Genomic DNA, 23770 nt, shown 5'->3' with positions numbered 1-23770 from the left:
GTTGAAACTTCGTTTTGAACGCTGCCACAGTTCAGGTACCAAGCTTGGAAGGTAGTAAGACGAGAATGCTTCGGAATCACGTTAGCTAGTTGAGGTGCGTTTAAACGTCCAAAGCGACTCACCGAAAATGTTGGTTCCACGCGGAGGATGTCCAGCAATAGTCATCGTGTGTGAGTGATCGGCAGTTACCACGATGAGGGTCTCGTTGTCTGGTAAAGCACTGGTCGTTCTGTTAACAGCTTCTTCAAACTCCATTGTCTCCTGCATCGCAAGCTTGGCACGGTTGGCGTGGTGAGCGTGGTCAATGCGGCCTCCTGTAAATGAAACAAAGCAGGAAACGTTTAGAAATAAGTAACCTAATCTAATTTCATTGAAATGGCTGGAAGCTTACCATTAACAACGCCTATCTTGATGCCACACTTGCATTTGCAAACAAAGGCACGCGCGCTATAGTTTTGAAAAAGTGTGCGATTTTCCTCTGTGTTTCAACGTTGGCTCACGTGCCATCAGCGTCTAGTGAAGCGTGAACACGGAAACACCAACTTTTCTCGAGAGAAAGTGCAAGTGAACTGCATGTACACCTGCAAAGACCGTTCGTTACTCGCTCTTATTGGCTGGTTTGCAGTTTGACGCAAGTTGCGTTGTGCTCTGGACCGCTTTGATCATCGCCCTTTCACACAGGACAAGATCCACGGTCCGTGGCCACTACAGTCGACTGCCATCAAGGCTTACAAGGCAGTGTTTTGCTTTTTACGAACGACGGCCTTGATTGGCAGATTGTGTCTGTGTTTCCCGTACCTACTCTCTTACCTTTTTAATCCCCTCATTCCCTTCCACAATGCAGGGAAGCCAACCGAAAGCCTTCCTTGTTAACATCCCTGCTCCCTCCCTCTCTCTCTTTATCCATCTATCTTGTGTCAGCTCTGGAGGTCTTCTTTCACTCCCACTTTCACCCAAGCCGCGGTTGAGGTGTCCACGAAGAAGTGAGACAGTTACTGCACTATTTCCTTTCTTCAAAACGACTAAAATGTGGTAGCAAGTTCTCTTGAATAAGCCGTATGTTTTTCTCGCACCTGTGGCCGCTTCATATTTTTTTTCGGGGAGGGGGGGGGGGGGGGGGGAGGCTCAGAGCTAAGGTCGAACTACTAGGCGTGCAGTTCCTTTTGCAAGGCATAAGCAGCACCGCCGGACCCGCAGCGGACACTTTCTTTAATCCGTACGAGTACTCCAATCAGATCCCAGAGAAGTTCATACTCGTCTTTTCTCTCAGTGGGCATAAAGGCAGACACACCCCGCATCATATAAAAATAACAATCTTTATTTCTCTCTTTCCACAAAATACAGAATGAGAGCGGACGTAAGGGTAAAAGCCGCATGCAGTGGCTTGAAAAAGCCCCATTACTTATGTAAAGCCTCATATACTTATGTAATCAAGACAAGCCGTCACAGTCTGCAGCTCTCTACCAAATCGGAGTGGGAGGCCGCGCTTCTCAGCGCGGAACCGGTGGTTCAACTCCGAATCACGGAACCGGCCGAAGAGGTCGCCCAACGACATCGTGTGTCGGCCACCTGGCGTCCGGCCGAGAAGCCCACTGCGGGGAGGCGTGCACCACCCCAACCCGCGTCTAAAAACTTTTCTTTAATGAAGTTTGCCTCCTCCTCCGCAACAGTCACCAGCCAAGATTCCCAGTAAGCTTCGGCAGCGGCAAAATGTACTCGTACATGAGGTGCAGTGCACACGCGCTAGGCTTCGCGGTAAAACTGAACTCGTCGCCAGATAAACACGATATATTTTGAGTACTATTGCAAGCTTAAAAGGGAAACATCCGAACTGACTCAATGCTCCCTTAATCCCGGCCCGGGCTGTCGACGGAGCCACCGTCGACTAAACGTGCGCTGCGGACCACCAACGCACTTGCAAAGTCGAACAGCAGCGGGAGTCCCATAGCAGGAGAGGTTTTCGCTGAATTGTTCGTGTTCAGAAGCATCTTAGCCGATGTGATTACTTTTACACTTCATCGGCCGAGTCTCCACCAGTCACTGCGCTTTTTTCTAGAATAGAACAACTGTACCAAATAAGCTCTGCGCGATTTTACCTCAGGAAATGTTACAATTACTCGTTGCAATTGGGGCCGCTGGTCCCACGTCTGACTCACAGCAGCCTTGAATGTGCGGCACATCTTTATTTTTTCAATGTAGAGTATCGTTAGAGCACACGATACAATATAAATGTAATTTCGATGCCGATTGCACTTTACTTCTAAGTTTGGCAAGCGGTGCCTAATACCGATACACGGTATGTATCGAAAGATAGTATCGAAGAAACAAGTATCTTCGATACTGCTCACGCCTAGTGACATTAGTGCCCAGGACGCGCGAGCGGCCGGAAAAAAATGTATCGAGGGCGCCGAAACAATTTGATAACGTAGTGTCCATTCTTGCTAGAAGGGCGGTCGTCTGACAATGTACCCGTAACTAACTTCTAATTCTCCTGCTTGATATGCGAAGCAATGATGCAGTTACCTGTGGCACCGAACAGCTAGTCAAGTATAAAAATAAATGCAGGTTGCCGACGCCTTATCGGAGTGGCGACATGCGCCGGGAAGCGCGCCAGCTTGTCGACTAATCGTGTGGGCTGCTTCTGGAACGAAGCCCAAGGGAGGTGGAGCAGACCCTTGCGTACGAGGTCCCTTTGGCGCTGGAGCACCATTGTAGGACCATTAGGTGCCTATGGTGATGCAGCGATGTATTTGAGTAAGGGGCCGCACGTCCTCGGCACTTCTGTCCCCGAAAGCACAGTCGTGAGCCGTACCAGAGGGAGCAGACCTTTAGCATTCGTTATTTTATTACCCCATAATTATGTCTCACAAGCAAAGATTTTTTTCTACATAGTTTTCCTATTGGCCTATGATATCCAAGAGTCATTTTCCAATTTAGTCGAGAACAATTCACAATTCTGTGCAAAAATGATTGTGCCCTCTTATAGTGCTTGCGACTTTAAATGTTTCTGAATGCGAAGCGCTTCCTTCGTCACATCTGCTATGCGCCCTTAGGGCTCTTTACAGCTCAAAGAAGAAACCCAATGTTTTTCAAAGAAAAGTGAGCCGGCAATAGCAAAATTGCCCATAGGTGATGAGTAGGAAAAGATATTACAAACCTTCAGCTAAAAGAACGAATCCTCTGGGATTCCGCGAAAGTATTTCAACTGCAACTTTCACCATCTCTGTAAGGTTAGGTTTCGTTGTACCAGGTTCGCTTCGGTTTATCCAGTAAGGCATGTGGTCATTGTCGAAGAGTCCTGAAAATAACGACAAAGTCATAACTTGCCCTTTGAAAAGTATGTTTAGAGAACCATGAAAATGAGAATTAAAGTCAGCACAATTAGCATCAAGCTCGTCATTAGGAGACGCATTTTTAAAAGAATTAAGGCACCCTTTTTGGTATCGTTTTTGTTATCGCCTGAAACAAAAGCTATGGGCAACGCTTGGGGTGCAAAAATGAGCTCCTTTCTGTCATTACATCACACTACGCATTTTATTTAAACGAAGAGGGGGGAAGAAAGCAGTATGAATGAATAAAATGTTTTGACCATGGTGTATACTACCCATCCAAGCTGAATTTCAGATGCTAGCGAAAGAAAGACAGAAAGTTGCCGAAAAAGCCTCATGCACTACGGCACCACAAGTTACCATTGAAGCGGACCAGTATTTATGTGTGTCATACACCAAAAGCGCTTCATGGGGTTTTTCCTCGCCGACGTGTGTCATGGCTTCTTATGAGATTGTTCGCCGTCGAAAATCATGTGTGAATTGAAAACAAAGAAATCACCGCGCCAAATAACACTTTAGAATTCAACGAAAACTGAGATTGCCTATGAGGCCAAACCGCTTGTCAGCCGAAACGAAGCCCAATAGGTTCAACCTTCGATAAAAATGTGGACATCTATAGCGCCTTCATAAAATCTTTTTGAGATATATTCGTTGGAGCTCTCACGTTGATTACTTACCGAAAAAGCAATGGTACTAATACTTTTGTACTAGCTGCGACTATTCGACTTCCGTATTGTCAAGGGACACTACGGCTATAGTGTTCCTTCTGTAACCGCAGCGGTGGCCTAGTCGTTGGAGCACCCGACTCGAATTCAGGTGGTGCGCGGCTCGATCCCCAGTGCCGCCGTGCCGGGTACACACCGGTGATACGATGGGCACAAGCTCTACCCTGCCTGGTGCTCGGCTTCTTTAGGGTGAAATGATTGGGAAATTGGTTTGATCATAGAAGATTGTGGCCAAGTTACTACACCAGGGTGGCCAAATCCTGCTCTGCTGAGAGAGTGCGTTGTCGGTTCTGGTCACCGAGATCAGGCCGCACTCCAGGCCTGGTTATGCAATTCCATCGACACGCGGATTTTTTTTTTTTTTACCTGGTGGAGAATTGCGCGGCACCAGCATTTGAGCCCCGGTCCTCTTGCACGCGAGGCGGATGTTCTACCTCTACGCCATCGCTGCAAGCCCAGTGTACAACAGTGTACAACAGTGCTGCAAGTGTACAACAGCATAATCTTACCGGTACTCACCTACGGGGCAGAAACGTGGAGGCTAACGAAAAGAGTTCAGCTTAAGTTAAGGTCAACGCAGCGAGCCACGGAAAGAAAAATGATAGGTGTAACGTTAAGAGATCGGAAGCGGGCAGAGTGGGTGAGGGAACAAACACGGGTTAATGACATCCTAATCGAAATCAAGAGAAAGAAATGGGTTTGGGCAGGGCATGGAATGCGAAGGCAAGAAAACCGCTGGTCCTTAAGGGTAACGGAGTGGATTCCAAGAGAAAGTAAGCGTAGCAGGGGGCGGCAGAAAGTTAGGTGGGCGGATGAGATTAAGAAGTTTGCAGGCAAAGGGTGGATGCAGCTGGCAAAGGATAGGGTTAATTGGAGAGACATCGGAGAGGCCTTTGCCCTGCAGTGGGTGTAGTAAGGCTGATGATGATGATGATGATGATTATGATGATGATGATGATTGGGAAATAGCTTCTTCACTCCACCTCGCGTAGAAGGAAAAACCTTGTGCCATGCCGCTCTTTGGCCGCAGATGCCCTTCCTCCAAAAAAATTCATATTCGTCATCAACATGTCCCTTCTGTATTTCGACAGAGCATATCGAGGAGTTCCATGGTCATTGGAATCGATTGTGATCGATGTTAAAAGGCCGCTTAGTCAGCAGGATGAACTATTAATCTGAATGCAAGACATCACGCTTATTTCATGTAAAACTATTTTCGAAAAAGTTTGTTTTTATCAATAGGGAGTCATCGTTCTTTCAATCCTGTATCTTCGCAAACAACGAAAAAACTAGAGAATAGAGAACCACGCTCAGTGTTACACTTTCAAAAAGATTACAAGTATTCAGCGTTCCGTTAACAACGAACACAGAAGGTAGTGCATGCTGAAGAAGCAACGAAAAAAGTTCGATAAAAGTTGTTCAAAATTAGGCTTTCATTGTTTCTTTTAGAGCAGCAGCTCCACTTTACGACCAAAGACGCAAAAGCCCTTAGGCCGCTGAAGCCTGACCTTGAAGTGACCTTGCATGCAGAAATAAGGTAAATAAATAAATAATGTATATTGAAATCGTCGGCCGTGAGGACAGCACCGTTTGGGCGAAGAGGGAAGTCTCCCTCATGGGGGAAAGGGAACGGAGACGGGAGCGCCACCTCGTAGGTTACGCGGAATTCTGCGGGAGCGGACAGAGCCTCTTCGGGATCCGTCCAGCGTTACGAGCGGTTGGAGCCGCACGCTCTCGTCACCTTCCGCGGCAGGCGCAAGGGGATCCGTTGTGCCTTGCCGCTGGACTTCTGGTTTCAGGCAGCGAAGCGCGCCCAGCAAATGCGCGTTCTCGGCAACTTCCCCGGCAAATGCTGGGGATTGGCCTTGCCCCAAGAATGCGGCGCGCACGGGAAAACCCGGCCGCCATTATCGGCGCATACAAACGTTCGCCGCCGATACCTCCGAAGTCGAGCCCCTGCCCTAGCCGGTAAGTCGGAAGTCCTTCCTACGTAGCCTTCTACTTCCGAGGAGTGCCTCGTTGATGTTCTGCAGCTAGCTGGCCCGCTTTGTGTATTGATTGCAAGTGTAATAAATAGCGTATGAGTGTTCACGCTGTGTCGTCCCCTCCCTTTGTTTCCCTCGAGCACGAACCCCTCCGCGGTTAGCGAGCGGGAACGCTGCATACGCGGAGTGGGACTGCGGCAGGAGCGGAAGGCAGTCCCCCGCCGTATTTCCACAGATTTGAACCCCCGACGGCGCCAGCAGATCAGCTTCGCTGACCTCTGCACGAGAGCAGTACGCTTTCGCCGCACCCGATCACGCCGCAAGCTAAACTGCAACACACTCTCACGCTGTGCATTGCACGTCGTCGTCTTGATGAACTAATGCTACTATTGAACTAATATCGTCGCCAGGCGTGCCGACTAGCCAGCAAACCAAACCATGATCCAACCAGGCTAAAAACATGCTTTCGCACATATACTCGGTTTAACTGTGTTAAAACTCCACTACTTTTTTTTTAGAAACCAAATGAGCGACAGTACGCAAAAGCAGTTTTTGCAAATAGCTTACGTGACGACGCAGACACAAAGTGAGACAACTGTCGTCGCCAATGCTGAATAATTAAAATCAAACAAATTTTTCTGTGACCGCGATTGGTGTTTACGTCTCAACAAACTGAAGCTCAGAGGTGGTCGTATCCCCGTAGAACTTTATTTGGTGTACTTCTCGCAGCATTGGCGAACACAACGGTGTTTTTGCAATTTTTTATTACGTGCTACAGAGCAGCACACAACTCCTCAGCTCCGAACGCATCTGTTGCGCATCGTCTCCAGTGGTGAAGTGCAAGTTCGGAAGATCGGAACTGTTTATTTTGCTGTTCTTCTAAGAAGAAAAAAAATGCACTCCGATCCTAGACGTTCGCATGATATGCTTTGCAGCGCCGCCGTAGCACATCCAGATGCTCAACCTCGTTGCAGGCAACGTCTCATCGCAGCGAAACGCAACCACCCACCCGAAGCGTCACTTAGGCGGGAGAGTGCAACGGCACGCGCGGGGCCGTGGCGCCATCCTTCGGCACGGCACGGAAACCATTGCAAACAATGAGTGAGGTGGTGGTGGTGGTAAAAACATTTATTAATTATAGAGAGAGGTGTTGGGGTCCGTGACCTGAAGGGTAGCGCCCTTACAACCACTAGGTGGGGATGCCTAATCAGGCACCCCATTGGCGGTTGCCGCAGCCCGGGCACGCTGCGTTAAGGCCCTTTAAGGCCCAGGACTCCGATTTCAATCCGGTTTACACTTTTAAGGAAATATGCGATTACTACAAATCCACCCACCAAACAATGAGTGAGGCGGTACTGGTTGCGCACAACAGTCGCGGCGCTCGGGCCCACGTCCAGAGGTCTGCGCGTGTTTGTCTTTCTGGCTGCAGAACTCAACGTAGACCCCTTGGCGCCGGCTCTGGCTTCGCCCAACACGTTGCTATGAAGACGTTGTTGACGCATGCGCTGCTCCGATGGCAGCGTAGCACGTATGCACTAGAGGGCAGAGTGAAAGTTACGTCAAACTTCGTTTAAGTTCGCCTTTGTGTTCTCCTTTCGGTTCTGTGTTCTCTCTCCTTTCTGGTATCAAGCTCACCCGCAGCGCCGAGAATAGGCGCTAAAAGCATTTCATGCTCAAAAATACTATCTCGTGGTCGAAGCTAGACGAAAGCACGAAATGGTTTAGAGTAACGACGTAGCACATTTTAGACACTGAACCTTGTTGCAAGGCAAAGTCTCATCTCGGCTAAACACAACCGTACTACCGCAGGGTGGTTCGGGAGGCTGAGTGCAATGCGCTCACTGCTTGCAACCGTCCTGTGCCGCTCCGAAGGAAAGCGCCAAGCACATCATGGCACTAAAGCACCTTTATCTCCAAGAAACTTTACATGAGACCACGGACACGCGGATTTCGCAAAGTGCGCGACGCTCTGGCTTCGCCCACTAGTCGTTACGAGCGCGCGTGCACCGCTCGGGATGCAGGACAAAGCGTAGGGTTCTTCGTTTCTTCGCGCTGGCTTCGCCCACCACAAAAAGGCGCTGCTCATGAACCAAGCGCTGCTGCGTCGGCAGTGCAGCCCGTATTCAGCAGAAGGACGAAATTTCGCCAAAGTTCGTTTCAGTTTGCCTGCCTGATGTTTCTATGGTCCGCCTCCAGTTTGTCGCTCTTTTTCCTTTCGTTTTGGCGTTATGGTCACCCGAGACGCGCCAGTAAAAGAAGCTAAAATATATCGTGCTTAACAAGCTCCCACCTAAAGCGCAAATTTCAGCCGTAGCTTCTGCATCGAATGCTGAATATTCACGTCTAAATGGTTTGGCTTTAATGTTACGGGCACGTACAGCCGGCCACATCTTTAGCTGGCGTGGCTGACGGACGCGTTTTCCTTGCTCCTGCAGCACATGACGTAGCAAACTTGCAAAAATATCGAATCTAAGCACAGGCTCAATTATGCCGTGCTTAATATTGAGCTTTCCGCAAGTTACCTTCTTTACAAAGTGCAGGAGTGCGGAAAAAGCGGCCGTAGCGCACGCCACTAAAGATTTGGCTGCCTTGTACATCTGGATCTTGGCATTCGCTGGATCTTGTCGCACAGCCTGTCTGCAGCCATTGTTCTCAATGGGTTCATCTCTATTCCATCCGCCTCACGTTTGCGTGCTCTGGCCTCCCGCTGACGAGCAGCGCCACGATCCACACGGACGACCCTCCTCCCTCTCGCCTGCATGCACGTCCGCTGAGATTCATGCTTTTTTTCGTGCTTCGGCGACACAACTCCCTCTCTTATCCCTCCCCTTACGGCGCGGTTCAGGTGTCCAACGATATATGAGACAAATACTGCGCCATTTCCTTTCCCCAAAAAACCAATTATTATTATTATTACACAACGAGCTGTCTTCGTGGTCTCAGCGCTTTCGCTCCCGTGTACGGCGCAAGGCTTGTGTGTTCACATGACCCGGTATCTCAGTGCCGTCTGACGCAGTCACTCAATAAAGCCCCTCAGTGAAATGAGGCGCGTTGTCATTCAAGGCTTGCCCCGCGTTTGCAACTACAATGACGAAAAGCACTCGCACTCACACGACCCACTCACCACGAGCCCTTTCCTCGCGCCTTTCTCCTGTCAGTGCAGACAGGCGTGCATGCACACATTCCCAACCGGAAGACACAAGTACAGCTGGCGCGGTCAACAACGCTGTACGCAACAGCGGCGTCACATGAGGGAAGGGTGTAGCGTCAATCATCACTGTCGTGCATACGTAGCTGCAAGTTATGTTTCGGAGGTATGAAGTTAAATGTCTGAGAACATGGACGCGTCATGCGTATCGTACCAAACGAGAGAGCCGAGGAGCGTGACCACCCTTAGGTTTTCGATACCAGCAGGGACGCTAACTGCTCTGACCACAAAAGGTCAACATTTTTAGGTTAATTTGCAAGTCGAGATAAATATTTGCTCATTTCTCACGGGAATAGTTGCGCAGCCTATAGTTTAAAAACTTGAGGGCCTCCTTAACCATATTCTTTATTTGGCGTATATGCGAGAGCATTTAACCTAATGTTCTATAATGTCTAATGAGTCTCTAATGCTCTTGCCATTTTCCCGCCAAAACTCCTGTTGGAATCGGTTTCATTGCGCTCATATGATTTGAATAAGTCACCACCTAGAATGTTAAAGTATCTTCCATTGGATTATAATGTGGGATTATACTAATACGACTAACTAATGCACCTTAATTCATTTACAGAGGTAAGCCTACCTGCAAAATTTTGAGTCAGAAATTATTGCCGGTGGGACAACGTCCCAATTTTGGGGGCCCTCACCTTTTCTGGCGGTGCCGTATGTTTGGCATACTGGTGGTCAAGCAGCGTTGATGACGTGACGACCCTCTCAATCGCATTCATAGATACCGACGAGTCCTCATACCACTGCTGCGCAGTGGTGCAGCGGTTAATCGATGCGCGACTGCCCCGGCAGGTGGCGGTTTGAAACAGCCACCGGTGAAGTTTGTGAAACCTCGGTTGCTCTACCCGAGCTCCCGTGAGGCTCATGCGAAGCGCAACCTTGGGACCGGCAACCGAACGCCAATGGCACTGAGCCGCCTTGGTGTTCTGGCATGAACTCCAGTCGATCGTCCTAACGAGATACGAGATACGCAATGCTGCATAAATCTTAAAACCCAGCGGAAGCGTGGAACACCACGAACAAAATCGGTTCGTCTATTGCCATGAGTGATGCGTTGAGTCTGCAGCGCGTACTCGAGTTCTTGAAGCACGTGCCCGTGCTATTGTTGCACGTGTGGTTCTTTCTAGTAGTTCAAAGACACGCTCCGACCGGCAAAGCTGTCTACGCAATATCCTCGTCTTCTCGCAGCCTCTGTTGTGCCTGCTCCTCACCCGTGCAGACTTGCACTCCCAGTCCCCACAGCTCTGCCTCGTTTTCCCTCACCAGAGCGGAGGGTTGGCCTCCACTGCCATGGGCTTCGCCTCCTTGGCGTTACTCTCCGCCTGCTCCCCTGTTGCGCTGGCTGCGTTCATCCTCACGCACTGGCAATAGATGAAGGCAATAGAAACGACATAGGCACTAACAGTAAAGGCCGACCATGGTTAAAGGGTAAGAATAGCTCAACGTCAAGTTATTGCGCAGCACCGGTTATCGTTTCGATGAGCAAGATATTGGGATATATAAAGAATCGAAGGACATTTTCGAGTGCACGTAGGGGTCAGGGTGTTTCGTTGTCGGACCACATCCTGAGGGCATCAATCTGCAAAGCACAGTCTGACTGCGTAGTAAATTAGCGTTTATAACGCTGCGTTTTTGCTTGGTCTCTGGTCTTGGAAAGCCGGGCAAAGCTGTAAGCCTCAAGTTACTCTTAATATCTCATAACTGTACACAACCTCACCCAAATGAAATCCGGGTTATGGAGCAGAGGAAGCTTGTCTAGGAAGAGCTTGAGAAGTGCCTATGACTAGCGGTACGGCTGCTCTCCTGCCGATGTTTCTATTTACCACGTAAATACCATTGCTCTATGGAAGTTTTAAATATCAATATCCACAAAATGAAAATTCATGTCAACTATTAAACGCAGCACGTAAACCAAGACCAGCATTCCGAAAATAAGTTTCATCTGTGATATGTTAAGGAAACTTAACCTGATGACTTACAAGCAAAACCTTTTCACATGTATCTACTTACGCTACGAGTACAGTGCTTAACATAGCGTCCATTTACCTAGTAAATACTCAGTCGAACTGGTGTTTACTTCCAGAAGCCCAGTTCGATTCCAGACGTAGACAGCACTTGCATTTTCCTTGAGTTCTTGCCACTTCAGAATGAGGTTCTCGTTGTCGCTTCTGGCGCCTGGCTTTCCTTCTTCATCACATGATTTATTACTCAAGAAGACTTTCCGACCTCCACCCATGATGACCTGAAATGATAAATCGTCAATGGAAGTTAGAACAATAGCATTCATTACCCCTCTTCTGTGTCTATATACACATACGTGCTTTGCAGGAGTGATGAATCTGATGGGCTGCTCTGCACGTTCGCGCTATCACATGAGACTGGATATGCGGCGTACTAAATTGGCAGACTCCCATCATCCAAGCCAACTACAATGCTGCTTTGCTATATTACATTCGTATGCTATAAAAACATACTTTGTGGAGCAAGACTTAAGAGGGCAGCAACCATAACTTCCTCCTATCTCTGAAAGCAAGGTCTGAGCGTGTCAGCCGAGGAGTGCGCTATTGTGGCATCTTAGGAATTATCAAAAAACAGAATTTATCATGGAGCCCGCATTTCAGCTTTGTAAAGAAAAAGCTAATCCCTATCACCCACCTGCTCACATTTCTTGGCGGAAAATCATGGGGTTCGTCGATTCTGTCAATTCTGCGGCTGTACAGAGCACTCTTTTGGGGATTTTTGCGGTATAGTACACCCGTGCTTTAACAGGCAAACATATTAGGGGAACACTTCGCTGCAGTCTCTAGTTCATCACATTATACCCAGTCATATCTAAAGTACAAAAATATGGCCGAAAATCAGACTCCCCACAACTGGAGGTGCTAACGAAGAATACAATAGATTAATTACCCTGAAGGAAATCACTAGAGTAGTCATTTTGAAACAGCGCAACAAAGACGGGACGTGGAAACTGAGGTGTAAAGACAAACAAGCGCTGACTAACAACTGGGTTTATTGAAAAAAACACGCAAAATATATACAGAGTTAGGAAAGACTAATCGCCACCATAGTCAACTCATGCCACATGTGACGCGAGATATCCAATCTCCCCTTCGGAAAGGGCGACCGATGGGCAACTAATGCACGTTGCGCCTTTCTCACGTATAAGAAAAGCTTCAAAAACTTCTCGCGTCATCTTATCACAATGGCGAAACACGATATTAGTGTTCTTATAGTCGGGGGTACATTTGCATTTCTTGCAACGGAATGCACCTTTAGTGAGAGGGTCTCCTTCTGTTTTTCTTTTTTCGTACTCTTTTTCGTGTTTACATTTGCACCTTCTGCAGTGGACCGCCACGTGTGACAGGGGGTCTTTTTTTCTGGTGTTCTCATGTTCCATGAGTCGCTTGTTTATGCATCTTCCTGTTTGGCCAATATATGTGGCGCCACACGAGAAGGGAATTTGGTACACTACCCCTACCTCGCAAGGTACATAAGGGGAAACATGGCGCACCTGACAAGCCCTTTTGTTTCCCTCCTGCCTCTGCCTTACCTGTCTACACATTCTGCCTAATTTCTTCGGGGCAGAAAATACGACGTCAACGCCATATCTGCCTGCCACTTTTTTGAGCCCATGGGACATGCTGTGCGCATATGGAACCACTGCCGGCCTTTTATTTTTATTTTCATTTCTTGCACTCGGCCGAGCCCCATACTTCACGTGCCTAAGCAATTTTTCCGCTGCCCTGGAAATGAGGTGAGCCGGATAGCCATTCGCGCATAATCTGTTTGATTGGGCTGCAATGCTCTCCCCAATCATTTCATGGCAGGACTTCTTGAGTGACGATTGGAGGCACGACAAGATAATGCCTTCTTTTATAAGCTTGGAATGACCTGACCTGAAGTTTAACAAGGGCTTAGCCGATCTTGGCCGATAACACCAGCACACGTGCTTGTCTCGGGAAAACAAAACTAAATCTAGAAACTGCAGTTCCTTGTTCGTGGGTACCTCTGTTGTAAACTTTAGCCCACGCCCGTACTCATTAAACACCTTAAGAACATCGACTAACATTCTAGGCAGGCTGTCTGGCGGGGTAAACACCAAATAGTCGTCGACATAACGAAAAATACGCACCCCTAACTCCTTCGAACTCCTGTGTTTAATGAGTACGGGCGTGGGCTAAAGTTTACAACAGAGGTACCCACGAACAAGGAACTGCAGTTTCTAGATTTAGTTTTGTTTTCCCGAGACAAGCACGTGTGCTGGTGTTATCGGCCAAGATCGGCTAAGCCCTTGTTAAACTTCAGGTCAGGTCATTCCAAGCTTATAAAAGAAGGCATTATCTTGTCGTGCCTCCAATCGTCACTCAAGAAGTCCTGCCATGAAATGATTGGGGAGAGCATTGCAGCCCAATCAAACAGATTATGCGCGAATGGCTATCCGGCTCACCTCATTTCCAGGGCAGCGGAAAAATTGCTTAGGCACGTGAAGTATGGGGCTCGGCCGAGTGCAAGAAATGAAAATAAAAATAAAAGGCCGGCAGTGGTTCCATATGCGCACAGCATGTCCCATGGGCTCAAAAAAGTGGCAGGCAGATATGGCGTTGACGTCGTATTTTCTGCCCCGAAGAAATTAGGCAGAATGTGTAGACAGGTAAGGCAGAGGCAGGAGGGAAACAAAAGGGCTTGTCAGGTGCGCCATGTTTCCCCTTATGTACCTTGCGAGGTAGGGGTAGTGTACCAAATTCCCTTCTCGTGTGGCGCCACATATATTGGCCAAACAGGAAGATGCATAAACAAGCGACTCATGGAACATGAGAACACCAGAAAAAAAGACCCCCTGTCACACGTGGCGGTCCACTGCAGAAGGTGCAAATGTAAACACGAAAAAGAGTACGAAAAAAGAAAAACAGAAGGAGACCCTCTCACTAAAGGTGCATTCCGTTGCAAGAAATGCAAATGTACCCCCGACTATAAGAACACTAATATCGTGCTTCGCCATTGTGATAAGATGACGCGAGAAGTTTTTGAAGCTTTTCTTATACGTGAGAAAGGCGCAACGTGCATTAGTTGCCCATCGGTCGCCCTTTCCGAAGGGGAGATTGGATATCTCGCGTCACATGTGGCATGAGTTGACTATGGTGGCGATTAGTCTTTCCTAACTCTGTATATATTTTGCGTGTTTTTTTCAATAAACCCAGTTGTTAGTCAGCGCTTGTTTGTCTTTACACCTCAGTTTCCACGTCCCGTCTTTGTTGCGCTGTTTCAAAATGGATACGTACCAACTTGCCCAAATTTCTGCTTTACTCACTAGAGTAGTGTCTGCCGGAAAAAACGCAGCTCCAGGACCTGACCAAATACACTATGAAATGCTGGCAAATCTTTCCCAGCCTGCTGTAGAGGCACTTTTAAGATTCTTTAACAAAGTATGGGTTTCGTGGAAAATACCTGAAGCGTGGAAAAATGCCATTATTGTACCTTTCCTTAAAGCTGGGAAACCCCCAACCTCTCCTAGCAGTTATAGACCCATAGCACTTACTAGTTGCCTCGCAAAATTCTTTGAAAGTATCCTTAATATAAGGTTAACGTTTGTCTTTCAATCCCGCGAACTTCTTGATGCCCATCAGTGTGGTTTTAAAAAGGGATGCTGCACGACAGATCACCTAGCCTGTCTTGAAAATACTGTTCGAGAAGCTTTCTTTCAAGATAAACACTGTCTTGCTGTATTTTTCGATTTAGAAAGGGCACGTGATACGGCCTGTCGGTTCGGGATTCTTCAAGACCTTGCCGAGCATGGCATCAGAGGAAGAATGTTTAACTGCCTAAAAGACTTCTTATCTAACCGTTCATTTCATGTGCGCCTGGGTGCAACCCTTTCGATGAATTTCATTCAGGAAAACGGAGTACCTCTGGTATGTATTTTAAGCACAACTCTGTTGCAAAAATGAACTCTCTTAAGAAAATAATCTCAAGGTACGTTATGCACTCAGTCTATGTGGACGACCATCAAATAGCTTGTACATCCTCCAATGCATCAACATGTGAAAGACAAATACAAATAACAATAAATAACCTGGAAACATGGGTGGACAGAAATGGTTTCCGGTTTTCCCCACAGAAATCGGTGGCAATTCTGCTCTCACTCAGACGAGGCATACACACAGATCCCACCCTACACCTGAACGAAATGGAGTTACCAGTGAAAACTGAACATAAATTTCTTCGTACAACATTGACAGAAAGCTCACTTTCCTACCTCACATAATTGCATTGAAAAAGAAACCTTCTCGATCCCTAAACATACTCAAAGTGCTGTCGAGAAAACACTGGGGAGCCGATAGGACATGTCTCTTACAAATTTACCGCTCTGTAGTACGCTCTACCCTGGATTACGGATGTATAGTGTATGAGTCAGCGAGACCACCGTACCTTAAATGGCTAAATCCAGTACATAATTTAGACTTGCGTCTTTCAACTGGTGCATACAAGACATCGTCCATAAACAGCCTGTATGTAGAAAGGAACGAACCATCACTTAGAGGCAGAAGAACGATGTTAACGTGTTCCTACATTCAAAAAATTCGTTCACTGCCTAAACACATCTGTAGTCAAATAGCCACAAAGTGCCCATCCAGAATACTGTTTAACAACAAACCGCAAAGTACCAGGCCACTGCTCTTGCGTTTCGAAGAGATGTGCCAAAATCTCAGGGTACTCGACACATTGCCTAGCATTGCTGGAAGATGAGATCCACTGCCGCCATGGTGCAATTTCCCAGAAATCTATGATCTCACTCCTACACATTTCAGCAAAAAACAAACTCCACAACAGCATATACTACAAGAATTTTTTGCACTCCTGGAAAAATACTGTACTTGCACATTCTTTCATACAGATGGCTCAAAAACAGATTTTTACGTTGGAAGTGCAGTGGTACAAGGGATTCACAATGATATAGTGAGGCTTCCACAGTGTGCATCAATCTTCACTGCCGAATGTTACGCCGTGTCTGTAGCCATTAAACAAATATTCAAAAAAACCTCACACACAGTATTATTTACACAGACTCCCTAAGTTTACTTACAGCCCTCCCCTCTAGATATGTAGCCACTCATATACCTGTCAATATGATACACACCATAGTAATAGCCACAGCTAAAGGACAAAACCTAAAACTCTTCTGGGTATCGAGTGATATCGAAATTAAAGGCAACGAGAGAGCAGACTTATGCGCTGCTCAAGCACGTGACAAGCAAATCAAGAAAGTAAATATTCCGTTAAAAGATTTCATTAACTTAATACATCGTAACATAAGACAGAAATGGCAGTCCCGTGGGACATCGAACTCCCCTCTGTAATGCCTTTGGCCCTGAGTGTACAATAAACAATAAATAAAAATAAATAAAAAACTAACTACACAATGTAAAACTAGTTATAAGTGAATGAAGGTCCTGCACCCACCAGGAACGTTTTAAGGAAGTGATTATCTGCCATAGGACACACGCACCTCAAACACAATTTCCTGCTAACAAAACAAGATCAACCTGCTTGCGAAGAATGCGGAGACGTAGTTACAATTAACCACATCTTATTATCTTGTGCGAAACCGAAAAAACTAAGGAAAAATTACTCAATTTTATAACGAATGCATTCCTTTTCATCCTGCACTGCTCTTAGGAGATGATGCGATTATTGATATATCATCTGTTTTTAGGTTTCTAAAAGAAACCGTATTTCTCAAAAGAGACTAATTTTTTTAACCCACTGGTCTGGATGTATTTAGTACACCTCAACCACATTCCCATTCCGGAGAAATGGGCTGAGGTTGTTTTATTTATTAGATAGGGGCCTCCAGTCCTTGCCCAGCCAAGGACAGCTGATGAGGATCCCCAACCTTTTTTTTCAACTTTTAATGTTGGCCATTTATAAATCTTGTTTTTGCTCTGAATACTAAGTAGAAGAAAATAACTTTTTAAGCTTTCTACACCGCCATAGTTTTTATCTTTGTAAAGATCTGCAGAAAACAATTCCTTGGACCTTGAGCTTGGCGCATGATAGCCTTAGTTGCTTATGCGCCATTAAACCCAACACAACACACCCGTGCTTTCAAGCACATGCAAGACGAATTTTCTTGCCCTCCAGACTCTACAAGGTCCGGCACTTCGCACATGCCTGGGTCTCCCTCGCAGTGCATGAACAGTTGCTACCATTACTATCACCAAGGACTACCCACTTTTGACTTAAATAACCCTTGACACCCTGCATATCGAGATACGTCATCTAACAAGGATTCCCCAGAACCACCTTGTGTCAGTGGCGGTACAAAGACCACACGCAGCGTTTTCAAAGGTTATAGCAGCCCACCAGTCGCCTATCCCAAGACAGTTCACCCCCGCAGCACGGCCTTCCTCTGCGCTGTGGTGTCTGCAAGAGCCATGTGTGCGCCTTAGAATTCTGGGCAAGCGGAAAAATCAAACTTATCGACGCCGGCCATTAAACAGTTGACACTCTACATACTATTCCACGCTGCATATAGTGACCGCGCTCATGTGTATACAGATGGTTCGGTCTCGGGTACAAGTTCAACTTGCGCCGTGGTCATTCCTGAGAGACAGTCCAGTATTAGCCAGCAAACTTCGCATCGGACAACCTCCACCGAGTCGGAATTGGCCGGTCTTCGTGCGGCTGTGCAGTACATCCGTGCACAAACACCCCACGAATGGGCTGTGCTCTGCGACTCAGAAGCAGCCCTACAATGTCCTAATTATGTTTTACGCGATGGTGATCACGAACAACTCGTAGCTGAATTAAGACATCTTCACCACCAGGCACAAGAAGGGGGTCACGACATCGTCTTCCAGTGGATACCGGGACACTGTGGCATTAACGGAAACGACGCAGCTGATGCTGCTGCTTGATCTGCTCACGGCAGTGCCAACATTGACCAGATACCGTTGACAAGAGCCGACGCAGCAAGACATCTGCGAATGCTTGGCCGAAATTAGATTTTAGCATCATAGTCTTCTCGTGGAAACACCGCAGGCCATCTGTACCGCCTCGACCCCTTACTTCAACTCGTCCTCCGTCCGGCCTCTCCTGCTGCGATGCTACGCTGTTGTGTCGCCTGTGGCTGGGAGTGGGGTTTACAAATGCCTGCTCCCACTTAATCGCAATGGCACTCTCCTGCGTGTGAGAACTGTGAGTGCGACGAAACAATAGAACACCTACTTTGTGACTGCCCTCGGTTTCAGCGTGAGCGTGTCCTGCGATGGCGTTGCAGAGATGGCGTAGAGGTAGAGCATCCGCCTCGCGTGCAAGAGAACCGGGGTTCGAATCCTGGTGGCGCGCAATTCTCCACCGGGTTTTAAAAAAAATCCGCGTGTCGATGGAATTGCATAACCAGGCCTGGAGTGCGGCCTGATCTCAGTGACCAGAACCGACAACGCACTATCTCACCAGAGCAGGATTTGGCCACCCTGGTGTAGTACTTGGCCACAACCTTCTATGATGAAACCAATTAACCCTCGGCCCCAGTCCCCAGCGGCTGCGGAGCAACTGACCACGGCGGCAGTCAGACCTGGGACGCAGCGGAGGGTGCTAAGAATCTGTGGCTCCGGACAGGCCGCCATTGGAATCTGAACCTGGCAACGTTTAACACTTTAACTTTATCTAGTGAGGCTAGCCTAGCAGTGCTGTTCGAGGAACTAGTGGGAATTAAATGGGATGTGATAGGTCTTAGCGAAGTTAGCACAGGTGAAGCGTATACAGCACTAAAGGGCGGACACATACTGTGCTATCGCGGATTAGAGGATAGATGAGAACTAGGTGTGGGATTCCTCATTAATAAGGACATAGCTGGCAACGCAGAGGAGCTCTATAGTATTAACGAGAGGGTAGCAGCTATAGTAATTAGGCTGAATAGGAGGTACAAGCTGAAAGTGGTGCAGGCCTACGCACCCACATCCAGCCATGATGACCAGACCGTTGAAAGTTTCTATGAGGACGTAGAATCGGCAATGAATAAAGTAAAATCACAGCACACTGTACTGATGGCCGACTTCAATGCGAAGGTGGACAAGAAGCAGGCTGACGACCGCGCGGTAGGTGACAATGGGATAGGCTCTAGAAATAGCAGGGGAGAGCTATTAGTCGAATTCGCGGGTAAAAAACTTTTATGGATCATGAATACCTTCTTCCGCAAACGAGAAAACAGGAAGTGGTCCTGAAAAAGCCCCAATGGTGAAACTAAAAATGAAATCGACTTCATACCATACGCTAAATATGGCATCATTCCGGATGTGGCCATCCTCGGAAAGGTGCGCTGTAGCGACCACAGAATGATAAGGTCTCGAATTAGCTTAGACTTGAAGAGGTAACGGAAGAAGCTAGTGAAGAGGAAGACCATTAACGAGTTAGCCGTAAGAGGTAAAGCACAGGAGTTAAGGATAGCGCTGCAAAACAGATATTCGGCTTTAACTGAGGAAGACGATCTTGATGTACATACAATGCACGATAATCTGACCTCAATAATTACGGATTGCGCAGTAGAAGTAGGCGGCAGGACGGTTCGACAGGATACCGGAAAGCTATCTCAGGTGACGCAAGATCTGATTAAGAAGCGCAAAGCATGAGGGCGTCTAACCCTACCGACAGAATAGAACTAACAGAGCTATCAAAGTTAATAAATAAGCGCAAGGTAGCCGGCATAAGGAAGTTTAATATGGAGATAATCGAGCATGCTCTAAAGAACGGAGGCAGCCTAAAACCAGTGAAGAGGAAACTAGGCATAAGTAAAAACCAGATGTATGCATTAAGAGACAAGCAGAGCAATGTCATTAGCAATATGGATAAGATAGTTAACGTAGCCGAAGAGTTCTACACAGACCTGTACAGTACCCAATGTAATCAGAGCGTTAATGAGAAAGAAAGCAGTGCACAGCAATGCGTCATTCCGCCAGTAACGAAATATGAAGTAAAGAAAGCCTTAGAAGCAATGAAAAGGGGAAAAGCAGCTGGGGAGGATCAGGTAACAGCAGATCTGTTGAAGGATGGAGTGGACATCGTGCTAGAAAAACTAACCACCCTGTATACGCAATGCCTTATGACCTCGACTGTACCAGAAGCTTGGAAGAATGCAAAATTTATCTTAATTCATAAGAAGGGACACGCCAAGCACTTGAAAAATAACAGGCCGATCAGCTTACTATCCGTTGCCTACAAAGTATTTACTAAGGTAATCGCTAATAGAGTAAGGGCAACGTTAGACTTTAATCAACCAAATGATCAGGCAGGCTTTCGTAAAGGATATTCCACAACAGATCGTATTCACACTATCAATCAGGTGATAAAGAAATGCGCAGAATATAACCAACCTCTATATATAAATATAGCTTTCATTGTTTATGAGAAAGCATTCGACTCAGTGGAAACAGGCATTGCGTAATGAGGGGTTAGAAGAGCCTTATGTCAAAATACTGGAAGATATATATGGCAACTGCACAGCTACTACAGTCCTCCATAAACAGCAATAAAATTCCAATAAGAAGGGCGTCAGGCAAGGAGACACGATCTCGCCAATGCTGTTCTCCGCATGTTTACAGGAGGTATTCCGAGGCCTGAATTGGGAACAGTTGGGAAAAAGAATAAATGGAGAATACCTAAATAATCTGCGATTCGCTGATGACATTGCCTTGATGAGTCACTCAGGAGGTGAACTGCAAATCATGATCAATGAGTTAGACAAGCAGAGCAGAACGATGGGTCTAAAAATTAACATGCAGAAAACCAACGTAATGTTCAACAGCCTAGCAAGGGAACAACAGTTCACAATTGACAGCGGGAGCCTGGAAGTTGTGACGGAATACGTCTACTTAGGGCAGGTAGTGACAGCTGATCCGGATCATGAGAGGGAGATAACTAGAAGGATAAGAATGGGGTGGAGCGCATATGGCAAGTTCTCGCAGATCATGAGTGGCAGTTTACCAATTTCCCTCAAGAGAAAAGTGTACAACAGCTTTATCTTACCGGTACTCACCTACGGTGCAGAAACATGGAGGCTAACGAAATGAGTTCAGCTTAAGTTAAGGACAACGCAGCGAGCCATGGAAAGAAAAATGATAGGTGTAACGTTAAGAGACCGGAAGCAGGCAGAGTGGGTGAGGGCACAAACACGGGTTAATGACATCCTAGTCGAAATAAAGAGAAAGAAATGGGCTTGGGCAGGGCATGTAATGCGAAGGCAAGATAACCGCTGGTCCTTAAGGGTAACGGAGTGGATTCCAAGAGAAAGTAAGCGTAGCAGGGGGCGGCAGAAGGTTAAGTGGGCGGATGAGATTAAGAAGTTTGCAGGCAAAGGGTGGATGCAGCTGGCAAAGGACAGGGTTAATTGGAGAGACATGGGAGAGGCATTTGCCCTGCAGAGGGTGTAGTAAGGCTGATGATGACGATGATGATGATGATGTGTCCTCCTGGTTGCAACAGACAGCCCCTTACATCGTCGGCCCCTCACTGAAGCCAAGATTCTGGGTCCTTGGAGTAAGCCTTCATCGCAGTGGACAACTTTTGAGACATTTTTCAGGTTCTTACAGTACTCAGAACTGAGTGCAAGGTTGTGAGCTATCAGTGTGTGCCCTGTGTACCCGGCAAGTAATGGCTAACGGACACGTGGAAAAGTGATCTTCCTTTGCTTTCTCCCCTTTTTATTTCTCCTTCCGTTCCCGTTTCCACGTTTCCACGGAAACGGGGGCGCTTTGTCGCGTTTCCTTCCTTGTGTTCTGTGTGTGTGTTCGCGCCTATAGTACCAAAGATGAATCCACGTGTACGGTAGCATACCGGGTGTCGCCTGGTTAAGCTCCCTGCCTTTCCGTTCGTCTCTCACTCTTGCTCTCAGTGGACTCTCCTTGATTTTCCCTCATATCTGTTGACAAGAATGAATGTATGTGCATGTGACTTCAAATTTCGGATCCGTATAGCCCTGTAGTATGTGTCGCCATGTCGCCGGAAGTGCCTTCGGGTACTGGGCACCAGAGGCGTCCTCTCACTCAATTACCAAACCAACTCTGAAGTACTTGCTCTAAATACCTTATTGTGAGACTGAAGTCTTGCCAACAAAGAAATAATTACGTCGTTTTGATGCAGGCGAGAAAACAATGAGTAGCTGAAATAGCAACACCCTAATGGATAAGCGAGCGGGGCTATCAGATCATAACATGATAAATCTGCCGCTGTAAAAAGCATTTTAAGCGTCGTTTTCGGAGTAATGATGGTTACGCGACACGCTCTTAGCCCTGCCCCGGTCCTCAGCTCCACTGAACTGAAGTGGTTGGGAAATAGGTCTTTACGTCACTGAGGTCAGAGGGGAGGGACAATGAGGTCATATTTGTTCTCACCAAAAAACGTTTCTATTCCCCTTTCAGGTCATGCTGAGAATTGTTCAAACACAAAACAAGTATTCCTAGCTGAGTGAATAGGACCCCAATGTGATTTTTTTTTCCGCGCAACAATTTGGAACGTTTGGAAGTGAACAGCGGAGCTGGCCAGCCTAGGCTACACACGGGTAGTTAGCTTACAAAAACGCCTGTTGGTCGATATATCTGTATTGCTTTTTTTTCTTGCTTATAAACAACCCATTTTCAGTGAAACTAGCCTTGTCATTAGAACGCGGTTATCTATGGATATCGTGCAACACCGATTTGTCCCGAGTATGCCTTTTAACACCACCCATGCCTTCATCAACCCTCCTAACTTTGCTAAGAATAGCACGCCATCTTTTTCCGAGTACATTATTCAGCATCACCGCTAGGCTACCGTCACTCGACAAGGCTCTTGCTTTAAATACTGCCATTTTCATTTTAGTACGGTGGCTGTCCGGATACAGAGGTTGTTAGCTTTTTCTCCTGTCTGGCGCCGCCCATCTGACATTGAAGTGATTTGGAGCCGCTGTAGGCTAAGGCCAGGGGTTACCGCAGTCGTGTGGTAGGTAGTTGTCAGCTTCTATTCTAATGAGGGGACCCGTGTTTATTCGTTTCCTTATTAAATGCTTCTAGTAAGGTCCAACCTGGAATAGCATAGTCTCAGAGGCCTTCGGCTCTGGTCGCCGGTATCAAGCAGTACTGCAGGCCTGCCTGCTGAATTCTGTTAACAGGAGTTTCTTTTTTAACATGAAGGCCAGTCGGTAGCACCATTTGCGCTGTCTGGCTCGAATGAAGTAGTGGGCGAGTGCGGAGACACGTCCGAGAACATGGCCAATGCATGAGCGCGTCTGCTACCCTCTGTGTTATCCTAGAATACTCTAAGCCTTTCCTTCAAAGCATTTCTTCCTCTGACGACGAGATGCGAGATACAATCGTTTTTTCATATAGTAGGTATTTAAGGCAACATTGCGATTCCAAATCATTGTCTTCGTTGCGCAATGTAGATGCTCCAACTCTATGCAGTGGAACGAGGTCCATGCAGTGGAACGAGGTCGATCTAACAAAATCGCTATGGAAAAAAGTCGTGTATCGATGATGTACTTTC

General features: G+C 47.1%; 1 protein-coding gene across 2 annotated transcripts in view; it reads right to left on the bottom strand.

Moving 5' to 3' along the window:
• LOC144124667 (alkaline phosphatase-like) overlaps window positions 1-23770 on the bottom strand; it is a 46706-nt gene that overhangs the window by 14508 nt on the left and 8428 nt on the right. The window contains exons 4-6 of one of the 2 annotated variants that reach the window (XM_077657486.1): window positions 11300-11495; window positions 3158-3298; window positions 123-314 (exon numbers count right to left, since the gene is read on the bottom strand). In XM_077657486.1, the coding sequence (XP_077513612.1) occupies window positions 123-314; window positions 3158-3298; window positions 11300-11495 (529 nt within the window). The remainder of the gene's footprint in view (window positions 1-122; window positions 315-3157; window positions 3299-11299; window positions 11496-23770) is intronic. The other variant, XM_077657487.1, reaches the window with a different exon arrangement.

The sequence above is a fragment of the Amblyomma americanum genome, chromosome 3 (genome assembly GCF_052857255.1).
Source record: "Amblyomma americanum isolate KBUSLIRL-KWMA chromosome 3, ASM5285725v1, whole genome shotgun sequence".
Lineage (NCBI taxonomy): Eukaryota > Metazoa > Arthropoda > Arachnida > Ixodida > Ixodidae > Amblyomma > Amblyomma americanum.
This window is presented reverse-complemented; position numbering and strand designations above follow the sequence as displayed.